The 15,441-nt window shown below is 39.4% G+C and overlaps 1 protein-coding gene across 1 annotated transcript in view; it reads left to right on the forward strand.

The window, feature by feature from the left end:
• The window catches only part of LOC139715297 (uncharacterized), a gene marked incomplete at its 5' end in the record, with an annotated part of 54,481 nt that overhangs the window by 25,840 nt on the left and 13,200 nt on the right, over positions 1 to 15,441 (forward strand). Inside the window, 8 exons of the mRNA XM_071626873.1 lie at positions 245 to 465; positions 1,621 to 1,713; positions 5,210 to 5,464; positions 9,446 to 9,502; positions 11,849 to 11,918; positions 12,971 to 13,104; positions 14,135 to 14,287; positions 15,251 to 15,388. Of these exons, the coding sequence (XP_071482974.1) occupies positions 245 to 465; positions 1,621 to 1,713; positions 5,210 to 5,464; positions 9,446 to 9,502; positions 11,849 to 11,918; positions 12,971 to 13,104; positions 14,135 to 14,287; positions 15,251 to 15,388 (1,121 nt within the window). The remainder of the gene's footprint in view (positions 1 to 244; positions 466 to 1,620; positions 1,714 to 5,209; positions 5,465 to 9,445; positions 9,503 to 11,848; positions 11,919 to 12,970; positions 13,105 to 14,134; positions 14,288 to 15,250; positions 15,389 to 15,441) is intronic.

Here is a 15,441-nt window from a genome sequence, read left to right on the forward strand (position 1 = left end):
TTTTAATTTTGCGGAATCAAAATATAAGATAGTGCTACATAATCATACAAGCAAAAAAAAAAAAAAAATATTTCGTGTGCTTTTGATTCATTTGATTGTTTTTTTCATTGACAACAAACATCATGCTTACCTGCAAATGTGAGGTGTTGTTGAAGCTCAGGATTTTATGAAATCTGCCCCAAACAGGAGCCAGTTTCCCAAAGCGGAGGAGGAGGAGGAGGAAGCGGAGGAGGTATCGGAGGAGGAGGAGGAGGAGACCTGACCACCATCAGACTACAGAGGGAGCTAAAGCAACTCCAGCAGCACAACGAGACCTGCGTCAGCCGTCTGGAGGAGGCCATGATCTCCCTGGAGCAGGAGAAGCTCAAGTGCCGCGAGCTGGAGCGCAAGCTCTCCACGACAGAGGAGAAGTGGGAGCTGGTCGTCAAGCGCTACCGCGACAATGAGAGGCAGCTGAACAGCAAGGTGTGGTACAACTAGTAGTCTTCACACTCCTGCAATTAACAGAAAACAACCATTTTTTTTATACCTTATAGAAGGATAATTGTATATTGTGCTTGGTACAACATACAGGTCGTACCATGTAATTTGAAATTGAATATTATTCTGGACATACATTATTAGCATTTACAGTCATGTTCTCACTCTTTTTTTTTCTTTTTCTTTTTTTGAAGAAAATTAATGATTTACCAGTATTCCTCACCATCCTGTGTTTTGGGGATGCAGCTACAATTGTACCTTTGTTTAAGTTTATTATAGTGCAGCACATATACAGCAAGGTACATTTCATATGGTGGCATTCACAGTGCTCTGCCAAGGAAGGAGGAGGTTAATAAGTCATCATTGGCATTGGTTTGTCTGTTTGCAAAATCACTCAAAAAGCTGAGTTCGGATTAAAATAAAACTTGCATAAAAAGTCGATATTGACACAAGGAACACCTCAGTCAATTTTGGTAGTGATCTGGGAATTTTTATGGATTTTTGAAGGATTTTTCATCTTTTGGCATATACAAACTGTAAGGTCAACGAACTTGGGGTTCAAGCTGTGCGTACTGGAGGTTTACATGCGCGCACCAAAGTGCGCACTCTGCTCGGGCAAGGCACCGTGCAATGACATAAACAAAGGGCTACTACAAATTGTATTTAGAAATTGCATGCATGTAAAAGGTGGAAATGAGTTACTGGCTTTGCGAAGGTCTGTGCTCTCTGAGTGCTTTTCTAGTTGTAACAGCACCACTGATCACTGGTATCATTCACACATGGTGAATTACTCAGTGTAAGTGATAACAACACAGAGCATTTCAGATGATGACATTCACATTGTTATTTAAGAGATAATGTTCAGTGTGATCCCATGAATAAGTTCTAAAATCAAACAGAATATTTAATGGACAGTGTACTAAAGATGAGTTGCCAATGGTAGTATATGTTTAACTCCTACTTTTAACCATTATAGGAGATAACCTCCATGAGATAAATTCTCTCCAGGCCCAAACTGACCAGGGCAAGAATGGACACTGTGATTACATTCAATCCTTTAGACAAAAAACGATTTGATATGTTTGAAGATTGATTTAGAGGCAACTCCCCACAAGTCTTTTGTCTTACTTATTTTTGCAGCTTGATACCCTCAGTGACGAACTGAATGGCTCCAAGACTCAGCTGTCTGCTAGCCAGCTGGACGTATTGCGGCTGCAAGCAGAAAATAAAAGAGTGAGTGAGCATTTAAAATTGTTTCTTTCTTTGCATGTGGGTATGACACAATATCATGTTGTCACTGTATAGCCTGTGGCATTAAATGTGGATGATACACAATATAAATCATATGATGGCATTTAGAGTTGGTAGTATGAATAACCACTGTCCTGTTGCAATGTAAAGTGTACTGAATGCCTGTTGCAGGGTGTTATCACCTAACAGTAGTGTATACCTGTTGACTCTTAATATGCTATCTGGTTATTAGATGATAAGTGCAGACAAGATTCCTTGCAGTTGTAGATATTTGCATGCTAAAATTTACACTCACATGTCACTAAGGACGCAACAGGCAAAAAACAAAACAGTGCAATGTGCACTGATGTATATTACCATTCACATCACATAAAGGGCTTGGGCTCATTCATGTATGCACAGACATTGTATTTGTATGAGACTGATTTGCTCAACGACAGGTGTTCTGTTAGCCCATTTGCAATATTGTTTCATCGAGGCTGAAGGCTTTCTAGGTACAAACTGTAACACAGAATTGCATTAGCCATGGATATGAGCTTGGATGGAGCACGGCAGAACGCGAGCCATTTGGTATGTCAAACAAGTTGTAGAAATGAGGTTTTGCTTCGTATTCAAGCATTCATGAATAATTGTACACATAGACTTAGTATTAAAGCTGTAATGATGCTAGTGAATGTTACATGGTATCATTTCAAACAATGAGAAACCATGTTGTAAATGCACTATTTTCTATTTCATGCTGCATTATATGTGTGTCTGAAATGCATATATGATACTGTATACTTCATACATTTCGTAAGCCTAATTCTTAGCGAATCAGGACTTTCCAACAATTCCGCGAATGGTTCAATTCGCGACCATGGGGTACAGTGATGAATGGAGAAACGTACGAATGTGCGCCGCATTCATGTTGAGATCAGAGTTAAAATTTTTGTGTGTTGTTCACTCCTTGAATAGCAGCCGACTCATGAAATTAACAAAATGTATGGCATGTACCATAACATGGGATGTATCCTTAGTGCTGGTCGTCAAAAGATTACTTTTAATGGAGTCTGAGTACCAGGTAATATCCCTTTCATAAACCCAATGCGACTATTATCTGTTGTATTTGGTCATAAAATCGGAGTGGGACCTGAGTAACCCTCACTTTTTCGATACTGCAGTTATCCAAACAATATCCCCATCATGACCAGATCCTTGTACATGTAGTTTATGAACAGAATTCCACAACCGTGCAAATTATTTCCAACTTACGGTCAAAAGGTCACCTTTTTCACGCATGCATACTCAGAGGGGTGTGTACAGTTGCCTTGTCGATAACCCCGTTTTTTTTGTTGTTTTTTTAAGATCACTCATGAGAAAATGATATGGCTTATTTTCAGATTTTGTGAATGCAGTTTTTATTGAATTGTGTATAAAACACTATTCTTACGTGAATAATAAAGAGATGCATTGGTGAAAGGGTTATACATGGCGTAAGTTGTAATTGTCAGAAACGTACACCAACTTACTGACCAAGTTGAAGAGCTAATCTAGATATCCTCCCTCCACAGACATCACGGGCCACTCCTACACCCAGTCCCAAGCGAGTAAGGAGATTGTTGATGTTCTTAAAGGGAAACTCCCCTCCATCTTCAAGCTGACTTCTAGAGTGAAATCGAATAAAGAGAATGGCGAAAATTTCGTTGCAGCCTGACAAGACATGTAGTACCATATAGTTTAGGATATTTGTCACTATATTATGTTGATGGCGTCATTCCCTCACTAGTCTACAGTTACACACAAATCTTTTTTTTTTTATTGTTTCATATGAATTTAAAGAAGTAAAAGTCACCTCCTATGGGTATCAAAGTACTCTAGAGGTGTATTGATTCATTTTTTGACAAAATAACCATAATTGAGTTTACTTTTTAGGCAAATATAGTGCGTTAATCCCGAGACGATATCATATCTTCCTCTCAATTGCAAAATATGTGATTTAGACCAATAACACCGTGCTATAAAGCAAAGAAGATTTCAAAATTCCATAACTCTCTGATTTTTGGTCCGATACCACTGATAAAGCTCTGGTAATGTTGATTTTAGACACTTTTGTAACAACATCAAAGCTTGAGTATGGAGTGTAGTTTCCTTTTAATTCATTAGCATGCACTGTATTTCACATTTTGTTTTCTCTCTTATGCTGTGGTGTTGCAGTTTTGGGGAAAGGGTTTAGAGACTGCAAATTGCTCTTGACATCTCTGTGGTGTTGCCTAGCAACGAGAGTGCGTACCTGCAGTTTGAGTGATGGTGGAGAATGCATCACTTGTTTTGAGGCAAGAATCTCGGGATCTATGCTGTTGGAGTGTCTATTGCATGGCAGATGAAACACTCATCGTCATTGGGTGATATACAGTAGGCTGTTGCATCATTGCCATGACACATTTCTCCTGGACTTTAGGAACATTTCCTACCTTCAGTTTATAGTGGGATTTCTTTTCCCTTTATCTTTTGGTGTGTGCGATATGTACTGGATGTGTGCTTGTGTGTGTACATATTTGTTTGTTTGTACAATATTTTTATGTACAGTGTGCCATGTATGTGCAGAGCACTTTACTTTCAATTTCTGGTGCATTCTGACGAGATTGACTCGATAGCCCCTATTCAGCTGCACTAGCTGGTCTTCAGTGGGTTCCAACTGGGTGTGAGGTGGGACCACTTCACTGGGTAATGCACCCTGCTTTTTGCAATGGTTGAATGAAGTTGAATGAATGAGTTTAGGAGAGCATTCCACAGAAAAGGCTCAGTATAGGAAAACAACTTTCTCCATTATGATTTAGAGACTTCCACAGAGTGGATGACATGGTTGAAATAAGTTAAATATGAGTGTGTGAAAAGACACTGTCTGACAATGAGTACAAGTTGGATAGTATTATGTGTGCACAGTACAAGTGTGGAGTATTTTCGCACCCTTCATGCAATGTGAAACAATATAATGTGCAACTACATGTATCAAAACGTGCAAGTACATTGTATAATGTTTATATTACTCTATTTTCCTTCTCCTCCTCCCTCCTTCTCCTCTTCTTCTTCTTTCCCCACCTTCTTTTCTTCCTCCTGCTCTCTCTCTGTCTCCTCCTCTTCCTTCTACTCCACACCTATTCCTTCTCCTCCCCTCCTCCTTCTCTTATTGTACCTCCCCTTCCTCCTCCTTTTCTTCTTCTTCCTCCTCCTCCTCTTCCTCTTCTTCTTCTTCTTCTTCTTCTTCTTCTTCCTCCTCCTCCTCCTTCTTTTCCTCATCCTTTTCATCCTCCTCTTCTTCCTCCTTTTCTACTCCTCCGTATCTCCTCATCTTCCTTTTCCTTTTCCTTTTCTTTTCCTCCTCCTGCTCCACCTTGTCTGCTACCACCACCACCACCACCACCATCACCACCACCATCACCACCATCACCACCACCACCACCATCACCATTATCGCCACCACCACCCCATTCTCCAGGTCCTAAACAGCTCCCTGACTGAGAAGGACAAGGCACGGGAGCAGCTCCATCTGGAGCAGAGCCTGCTGAACAAAGAGGTAGAGCGCCACCGTGAGACCATCGGGGAACTGGAGGGCCTGGTGGAGGGACTCAAGAAGGACCGGGACGTCCTGGCCCACGAGCTCCAAGTGATGATCAGCAAGGAGCAGAAACACAAAGAGTGGGCCGGCTCCCTGGAGCTGGCTGAGCGGGAGAACAGGGAGCTGAGAGACAAGGTGAGTCTCCTTTTGGATGTGATTAACCCCTTTAAGCACCAATACAGTTTTCCTTGCAACTGATTGACAAATTGCCCTACACTGATGTAAATAAGCACTGAATTGATCAGTGTTTTAGTAGTAGCCATGATAAAAAATTATTTACATTGATGTAGGGCAATTTGTTAATCAGTTGCAATGAAAACATCTCGATGGAAGAATTTCATGAATTTGAACAATACAGTTTTGTTGTTTATTTCATTTCCATCTGTTAAGATGGCTGGATAGCCCACATTCAGTTGCCCTAGCTGGTCTTCCATGGGGTCCAGTTGGATGCGAGGCGGACCACTTCACTGGGTGTGCACACTAGTCTGTGCGACGAATGAATGAAGCGGGATCTTTTATGTGCATGAGTTGTGACTTTCTCTCACACGGGACTTCCATTTTACATTGTATGTCCTATCTAAGGGACAGAGTGTTTTGCCTCTTACTAGAGGGGATGGTATGATTACACACAACACTGCACAGCTAGACTTGGGAATCAAACCCGGGTCATTTGAATTGAGAGGTAGACGTGCTAATGACTGAGCAAAGTCACAGTTTGAAAGTTTTTTTTTTTTGTGTGTGTGCGTGTTTTGGGGTGTTTTCTTTTTCCACTATTAACCTCTAGCAGTAAGTAAATGTCACACTAATATTTGAGATAAGATTGCAGGGTAGAGAGATTGGTGTGAAGTAGGCGAAGTAGAGCACACATTTTAACACACCCGTTCCTCACACACAGGCACACACAGACACACACAGCAATTCCTCACACTCAGACACACACACACACACTCATACATAATAGGGTGACTGATGCTTAAAGATGCTACAGGTTTAAAATGTTCCATGCCCCAGCCCCTGAATTACATCGTACATGTTTGTGTCTTCTTTTTTTTAAAAATTAGATATACAGAAGGCATACAAGTGGTGCACATATAAATAATGTGCAGTATACCTCAATAACTTGTACAGAGAAAGGGGAGGCAGGTTAATCTGGGTGTTAGAATTTGGGCAAGAGCTTTATAGTTAATACATGTAGGGCAAACAGTTTTGTCATGGTTGCCCTGCCTGTTGAGTCAAACAGTCTTTGTACACATGAAATGTAGAAATAAAGTGCGATCACATGTAATTTTTCCTTTTGAATAAGAAAGCAGGAGCTACAATTTTGTAGCTTCACTCGTTTCTCAGTAATCACTTACCCGTGGCTGTGGCACCTTCATTCTTCGACTCCGTGTTGTCCAGCACCTGCCCACACTATTCACAGACTGAGATACGGGTCTGCTGGGCAGTGATGACGGTGTTCAAGTTCTGATGGAGGGAAAGATAAAATGAGACAGGGGGAGAGAGAGAGAAAAAAAAAGGGGGAAAGCATATGTGTGAGCTTATATGGAGAGAGAGAGCAAAAGAGAGCAAGAGAGAGCAAGAAAGAAATGGAGAGAGACAGAAAGAGAAAGAAAGAGAGAGAAGTGAGAATATATGAACTCTTGCTTGAAAAAAAAAAGATTAAAAATGTGTCATGTACTCATGTTTGGATTGATAGATAATACATACCCTGGTAACAGACAATACCTTATAAAAGACTGCCATAGAAAATTGAACAGTTGTTGTAGAAAACATCACTTTATATTGAAAGTCAATTATAATGATGCAAATGACACCAAAATGTTCATGACTTTGTATTGCTTATTTTGACACAAAGAAAATCTATAAAAGTTCGGAAAGACTTTAATTTGATGAATGAAAGTCATGTGATTATCATAAGCTGCCTGCCATGATTTAAGGACACCTAACTATCACTGACAACTTGATTGGAATTAACTGCCTGTGGAGTTGAAGAGATTATTTCAATTGAAGTGTCGAAAGCATCTCTGAGTGCTTCATGATACCTAATGAGAAGCTTATTAAATTAATTGAGAATGTGCAGTGTAACATGCAATGAAAAACTCAAATAGATGGTGAAAAGCAGCATTTTTCTCTTTCTAAGAGAGAGAAAGACAAGCAAGAAATGTTTTTCAGCATAGATAGATGTATAATATGTCCAATGGTTGTAAAAGGTGTGATGATAAGAGAGAGGGATTAGGCAAAGACGTGGTGTAAAGAATGGTATATGAGAAATGGGAGATTTGATTGAAGTGTGAGCGTGTGGAAGGGCATTTATAGAAATAGGAAACAAAGAATGGATGTATTATGGCGAGAGAGCAAAGTGACACCTCCCCATAGTCGTCGAACGCAAGCGCGGAGAGAGCGCAGGTGGTTCGCAGCGACTATTCCTGCTTGACGCGGAAGGAAAATCTCTCGCTCGAGCATGCTATCCCCAAAAGGAGGTGTTCCATTTTTTGTGCATCAACAATTGGCAGGAAGTAGGGACAGGTGCGTCCGCTTGCACAAAAGTGGAGGGGGGAGGAGGGGTGGACGAGGGGAAGGGGAGGCAGAATCAACTTATACCTAAAGTCGGCATTTGGAGAGGGTACATCCAACTAGTACGCATAACTGAGAGGTGGTATGCATTTGCTGTACATCTGCTTTAAGATGGCAGTCGTTTCGTCAATAGATGGCATATCAGATACTTGTAATAGCAACCAAAGGAGTGTCATACCTGCCCACAGCTAAAGGAGGCATCCGCAATGCGATCACCGCGCCAGTCGAGGTAGAGGGATATATCGTGCCTGTGTCCAGCTCCGAGGGACCATCCCTCCTTGGTAGTTTTGTGCCTTGGATGAGCAAACACGGCCACAGTTGGCGAGTGATAGTGAGAAACTGAAGTGCCGGATACCAGTGTTTCCTGAGCGGAAGATGGTTTTAAATGCTGGTGAAAGCGTGTGTCAGGCTTCTACGACTCTTCAGCTCCAAAGCGGGACAGACTTCGTGGGCATCTCGTAAATTTGATCATTTTTCATGCTGCAGTTAATCATTAATGCGTATCTGCATTGTTTAGACACATAGGAATCTCTTGAATATTGGCATTTTTAAAATTATTTATGGTATCATTTTTTCGGGGGTGGGGGATGGGGACAGGGATATGGTTGCTCTGGTAACTCATCCATATGCACCTGCTCCTTGTAAATCATTTACTAGTATTTCTACAAGAAGGAAGTCTATAGAGACAGAGCTTACACTGTGTAGTGAATATTCTCTGGATGTACGTGTTCTTGTGTTGTATGTTAAGATGTTCTGATCCTTCACACGAACAAGTGACTATGGTCGCAGTTTGGAGGGCAAAATAAGTGTGTATGTATACAATGTACTTTGATTCTCTTTGTGATGTTTGTAATGAGTTGTATTATTTTTTTTTCCATTTCAAAGGGCAATGGTATCTTTGCATATAATTACATATTATGAAGACACCTTGTGTGTTGAAGGATAGTTTATATGTTTCAGCAAAAATCACAATTTAAGATAAAGTCTTTCTTTCGGCAAACTTGATGGTTACAGTTTGAAATGAAATGTAATTCTCTATCTAAAGGAGGAAAACCATGTTGTCACACCTGAAGACATGTACTATGTACGCCACATATTTTAATAGCGAGTCTGATTTTTTGTGAATCTGGACTTCCTGACAATTTTTGCAAGTATTTAGACTTGTGATTGTGGAGTACAGTACTGAAGGAACAAATGTATGCGTGCACATCATCTTCTTGTTCGGATTAGAGTCAATATTTTTGCATATCTTAAAATTCTCAAATAGCACCCCTTGCAAAATTCGCCAAAATACAAACGTTGCAAATATTCGGCATACAATTATATTATACAGAATACATCAGTTTTGTTGTTTATGCATCGTATGTTTACATTTAAAGTTTCATGCAAGAATCTCATATTAATCTTATATTTCCATACAGTCTAGAATGTACCTTTAGAAATGTAACATACTCTTTAGTTGTTCATTTCCACCAGCTTCCTCGATGTTCACTCTACAATTATTGTGGCTGTCCTGTCAAATAATTCTTGATCCCTTTACAGACAGGATTAACCTTTGCGTCATCACGAACTACGTCACCTTCACCAGCGATACAAGCAGTGAGGATATATTATGCAGGCCTTTTTTTTTCTTTTTTTTTCTTTTTCTCTTTGTCTTTGCATATCATCATTCATCATCATACATGTGTGTAGCCTCCATTCCAGTCTTGCATGACATTTTGTTGGGTTGTGCGGGTCACGCCATAGCAAGCTATTGATTTCTCTCATACTTCCCTAGTAAGCATGTACCTATGGTTGGGACCACTTTATAGAGATGTTCAATTTGCAGATATTTCAAGTTGCAGTATCTGTTAGTTACTGCAGCAACAACTTTTTCAATGTTTTCAACTGATTGCCTTTTCTGTCGCTGCTGTCATAGTAACTGTACTTATTCAATCAACAGTTATTGCAAACATCTTTTAAAAAATGGGTCCTTGGTGTAAGACATGATACATTAGTATCACATTTGGTTTCCGTTGAGCAGCCTGTCATCAGATTTAATATGCATTATTCTTCTGTTAGAGCATGCTTCCATATTTATTCACTTGCATTATTTTTTGTATGTATTTCACTTGTAATTTTTTCAGTTGGATTAGTACTTATACTTCAAACTTCAAAAGCTTGAGAATTACCTGTAGAGTCATTTTTTTTTCTTTAAATGAAGGCAAGCTTGGCAACAAAGGAACAGTTTGATCCTGCTTTTGTTTTCAAGACTGATTCCAACCTTAACCCTTTCAACTCATTAACTTTGAAGTGACACTGATGTCGTGTATATTAAAAAAGTGTTAGTCATAACAGCAGACTTGGATTAAATATATCTGTGGCAACAAGCAGTAGAAATGACTTACAATCACTTCTTGACATTTTGAATTCTAATTTTTTAATAGGCCCTGGACAGCTGCACCTGTATTCTAAATACAACACAGGTGGAAGAATTTATCTTTCCCTACATTCTGTGTCTGCACAGAATTGTGAATCTACCACACTACATTGTACATGTATTTTCTCCATAATTATCAGATCTCCTAGCTTCTTCACACATACCATATACATGTAGTCATTTTACCATTATTTCACATCAGTATTTCTCATTGATAGTGCACTCATTTTTGTGTTTGTGGTTGGTAGCCTTTGATTTTTTTTTCTCTATTTATAGCACTTGTGTACCAGTATCTGTAATCATACTTTTCCATTCACTCAGTATTCCATTCACTTTATGATAATCTTATGATATATGACTGCGATATATACACTGTACATGCTGGTGATATGTGGATATAGTTTGCTTTCCTGTTTTCTTTCAATATCTAGCTTACTCTCTCCGTCTCTTTGTTTGTACGTCTTATATGTCTGTATGTCTGTCTGTCTGTCTCTGTGTGTGTCTTTCTCTCTGAGACTCTGGCATGCTTGTGAGGCTGATGAATATTTCTCGGAAACTAGGTTTTACAACAAAAGAGAGAAAAGCAAACTTGTATTTAAAGCATTTGAAAAAGGGGACATTGGTGAATGGCTAGTAGTATGTAGACAAGAACATTGTTCTGAAGACCAAAAGTCTTGCAATCTAACACTGATATGAACATACTGGTACATTAATGTACTTCAGACTGGAACAAGGAAAACTAAAAGATTGTACAGTGTGTACTCCAATATTCCCATACTGTATGTACGTGGGTTGTTGGCATCCATGATGAATGTTACAATGTTTTTCCCATATATTTGTTCTATATGCTTTAGCCATGTGATGTCATAACTCCAGATTTAAACAATTACAACAGAATCAATTAATGATGACATTTTGGTTATATTCATGGTTATCTTATCTTTTGTTTTTAATATTAATTTTTATCTCAGCTTCGTAACAGATGCATTCTATCATGACCTGCCTATTACTTTCTTTCAGCATGTTTTATTTTGCTGGTTTGAGGGTTAACAATAATCTCAGCATGGCTTGGTACGCTGTGGCAAATAATTAGTTCACTCGTGCAATGTGGAAATTGTATTTATATCATGTGCCTTGACTATGTGCCTTGACTGTATGCTGTAGTGATGATCAATGTATCAAGTCATAATAACGAGCATTAGAGTGCCATACAAGCTAGAGCAGTTTCTCTTGACTTATATACACATCAATGTCGACCTTTAAACTTAATCTCCATGGGCAAAGTGCTGTATATTAAAAACAAATTGGCTGTCTAAATATAAACTTTGGAATGACTGAAAATTTCATCAATAATATTACCTTTGAAAAGACAGCAGAAATGGAAGCACAGCTGCCAGCATGCATAGTGTATGAACATACACACTGTATTACTGTGTTAGTCATTGCATTGCAAGGTTTATCTTACCTCCAGAAGAAATACATTTTTGCTCAATTTCTTCTTTTTCACCCCCTCCTTGTGATATCAGCTGGAGTCTAGTCTTGGAAAGCACAACTTTTTGGAGCAGGAACTGGAATTAGAGAAGAGAAAAGTAAAAGGTAAAATGCAAGAAGAGTGTTTTCTGTTTTTATACTGTGAGTGAGACATTTTGATAAAATCCTGTGTGATTGCTCTCAAGTCATTCATTCAGTCCTACTTTTAATCCATTGAAGGCTAGTCCAAAATATACTTGGGCAGGAGTCTGTGGGAAACATATGTTGTAGGAAATCAGCTCATCCTCAATGGTTTGATATTGTGTTTGTGTTGTATCGTAACATAAAGTACCACACACAGATATATTCAATCTGATTCATATATCACAGTTAGGATGTATTCATCTGTTTTCTACCATCTGCTACTTGCACAGAGACTCCAACCCCAAGCACCTCCTGATCTGGAGATTCTCCCGCCCGAAACCCCTAGCAAACGGGAGACTCCAAGTTGATGTGTGCGAAGCGCGAAGTTCCTAGGGTTCTAGATGTTCTCTGGTGCTATCTAAGGCTTATTTTTTCAACATATGATAGCAATAAGTAAGAAATCCTTTCCACCGGGAGACACAGAGCCAGGGCGGGAGAAATCACATCTCCAGCGGGAGAATGGGAGATTTTGCAAAAATAGGTTTTCGGCGGGAGAGTTGGAGTCTCTGCTTGCACTTTCATAGCAGGCATATACAGTACAATGAGCTTTATACAAGTGTGTGTTTGCATCTAGGCTTCCTGCAGTAATAGCATACATGATTTCTTTTTTGTGGACTTTCTGAAGATGTTTGTGTTTGAACAATTTTTCATGTGCATACATTGTTATTTGCTTCTTGTCTGAAACACTTTGGAGAGTAAATCAAAGGGCTAATCGTGAAATATGAGAAATACCTTTCTACAATTTCAGATGACTGTTGATATGTTGGCAAGAGTATAATGTACTGGTACTTGTTAATACTCACATACAAATGCGCATACACACATTTTTCTGTAAATCATCTGTGATGTGCTACAATGTGCTAAGAAAATTTTTGAAACTTTTATAAAAGATTATTGAAATAGAATTAGTTATAATCTTTCTGTGGTGTGCTCACCTGTTGCTACATTGAGTATCTTTACAATTCCTGCTGCAGATTTGCTTGCTCAGCTAGAGATAGCCAAGCAGAAGCTTCGGACGGCCGAACAGACGGCAGAGGGTCTGCAGGAGCAGCTGGGGAGGAAGTCAGTAGAACTGTTCAGACAAGCTGGTAGCGCCAGGGAAGGACAGGTGGGTGTATTATGAGTTGAATAAGATGCTCCCATCCTTGAATCTTTTCATCCTCTTTTCCAAGTTTCATCCTCTTGTCCAAACTGTTTGTTCTGTCTTACGTACATCTCTCTTACTTTACTCTCTTACATCTTTTTATTTTCTTCATTTTATGCCAGTCCGTTCTTCTGTTTGTGTTATGTTTCAGTTTCTGATTTTGTTTGATTGTGTTTTCGCTGTTTTGTTTGTTGTTGGGGTTTTTTTGGAGGGGGGGGGGCAACTAGGGCATGAGCAAATTTCCCTCCTATTGTAAAAGTGGAAATTTTTGCGGTGCTGAAATTTTCGCACATTTTGCGCAACCAGAAACTAGCGCGAAAATAAAAGCACGCGAATATTATTGTTTGCCATTTGTTCCTGTGCATGATGTTTTGATTCCGCGGAATTAAAAACACGCGAAACTCTTCTGACACGGCCAAGCGCGAAAAACTAATTGTGCGAAAATACCACTTTTACAGTATTTCTGACATTAGGGATATGAAATGTTTGTTGATACATGTATGTTTGTGGTCATTATCTTATTCAGCTGATCACAAACTTGTGTAGAGTTTTCTTCTCCTTGATGAGCATGAATACCTCACTTCCACCAAATTGCCCAGAATTACTGCTAGATTTCTCTGAAGAAGAAAGAAAAAAAGTAACAAGAAAATCTGTGGAAATTGCTCGCTTTGAAGGTGTTTCTGGAATCACTATAATCCATCTTCATAATCATCAATACTGTATTTGTATTCACTATTGTCATTATCACCATTGTCATTGTCTTCACCATCATTATCATCACCACCACCATCACTATCGCCATCATCATTACCATCATCATTCGCATCATCATCAACATCACCATCATCATCATCACCATCATAACTATCATTGTCACCATAATTTGCATCATCATTATCAATGCCACCATTCATCATCATCATCCTTGTCATCATCCAAATCATCATCGTTATCATTACCATTGATATTGTCGTACATGTACTTCCATTGACAGTCTAAGATGGAGAATGAGTTGCAGACCCTGAAGACTGAGCTTGAGAGGGAGAAGGCCCTCGCCAGCCGGGACAAAGTTGACCTCAACCGGTCCCTGGATCGGGAAGAGAGGCGGATTCAGGACCTTCATGAGCAAATCCAGAGCAAGAATGAGGTACAGGGACTAGCGGGGACTCCTCCCCCCACCCCCCCCCCCCTTCCCAAAGTTGGTGCAAACTCACAAACGTGCTTCCCATTGCGTTTAAGTACAGTGATAAATATCAACAGTAACTATGTAAGGACAAGATAAGGGGTGGCTTCCATAGACAGGTCATTACTACAGACAAAATGCCTAAATCTGCCCTTATCAATGTTTACCTTAAACAGCACTGCCTATCTCTTTTTAAAACAGGAACAAGCCAATGACCCCGATACTCCAATACAAGAAGCTTTGACCTTTCAATACAAGAACATAGAATAAAATTCGGACTGATACATTTGGAGGTAAGATGATTATTGAAGGCATGAGTGGAAGAGGTTTTCTCCGTGATTGCTGTTCCCATCGATCACATCACTGTATAATTAACCCTTTCTGTGTTAGGGACTTTGGACACTATGCAACATTTTGGAGTTTTCTGTGCCAATTGGCACTCATAAATGCACAAAGGGTTAGACAATGTGTGAATTGCTGCTACGAAATGACTTTGAGTAAAAATGGAACTTTTGATGTGACAGAGTATTATTGTATCGTTGGAGTAATCAGAGGAAGAATTCTGGATGACACTAGCACCATACAATGATATATAATTTACACCTCTCTCTCTCCCTATTATATAAACATACATATCATCGGCTAAGGAACCAGAAGGGTTTTATCGCAATTTTGGGGGAGTATTGAGTTATTGGTATCATGTTGTTGAGCTCCATCTTGTTTACATTATGGCATCAATGATAAATTGATTGTATTTTCATTAAATATTAGAAATTCTGTACCAAAAGGACGCTGTTTTACCTTATATAAATTATTGTGATAATTGATTGTTTCGTTTTTTATTACGCTCAAATCTTAAGAATGCAATAGTGCCCTTCTGGTTCTCAGCTGACCATATAACCATATTCCCCTATACTATTTTCACAGGAGATTCTCCACCTGAGACGAGAAGTTGGAAGACTGTCTCTGGACGGCTCCAAGTCAGATGAGAAGGTTCAAGAGGAGACTCGTCGCCGGGGAGACATCGAGTCTCGGAATAAGGTCCTGGAAGAAGAAATGACCAAGGTACAGTGTACACATTTTATGCATTTTACCGGAACACAGGAATTGGCTGTGGG

The sequence above is a fragment of the Diadema antillarum genome, unplaced genomic scaffold (assembly GCF_040938485.1).
Source record: "Diadema antillarum isolate AM-2024a unplaced genomic scaffold, OU_Dant_1.0 seq00003229_RagTag, whole genome shotgun sequence".
NCBI classification, from domain to species: domain Eukaryota; kingdom Metazoa; phylum Echinodermata; class Echinoidea; order Diadematoida; family Diadematidae; genus Diadema; species Diadema antillarum.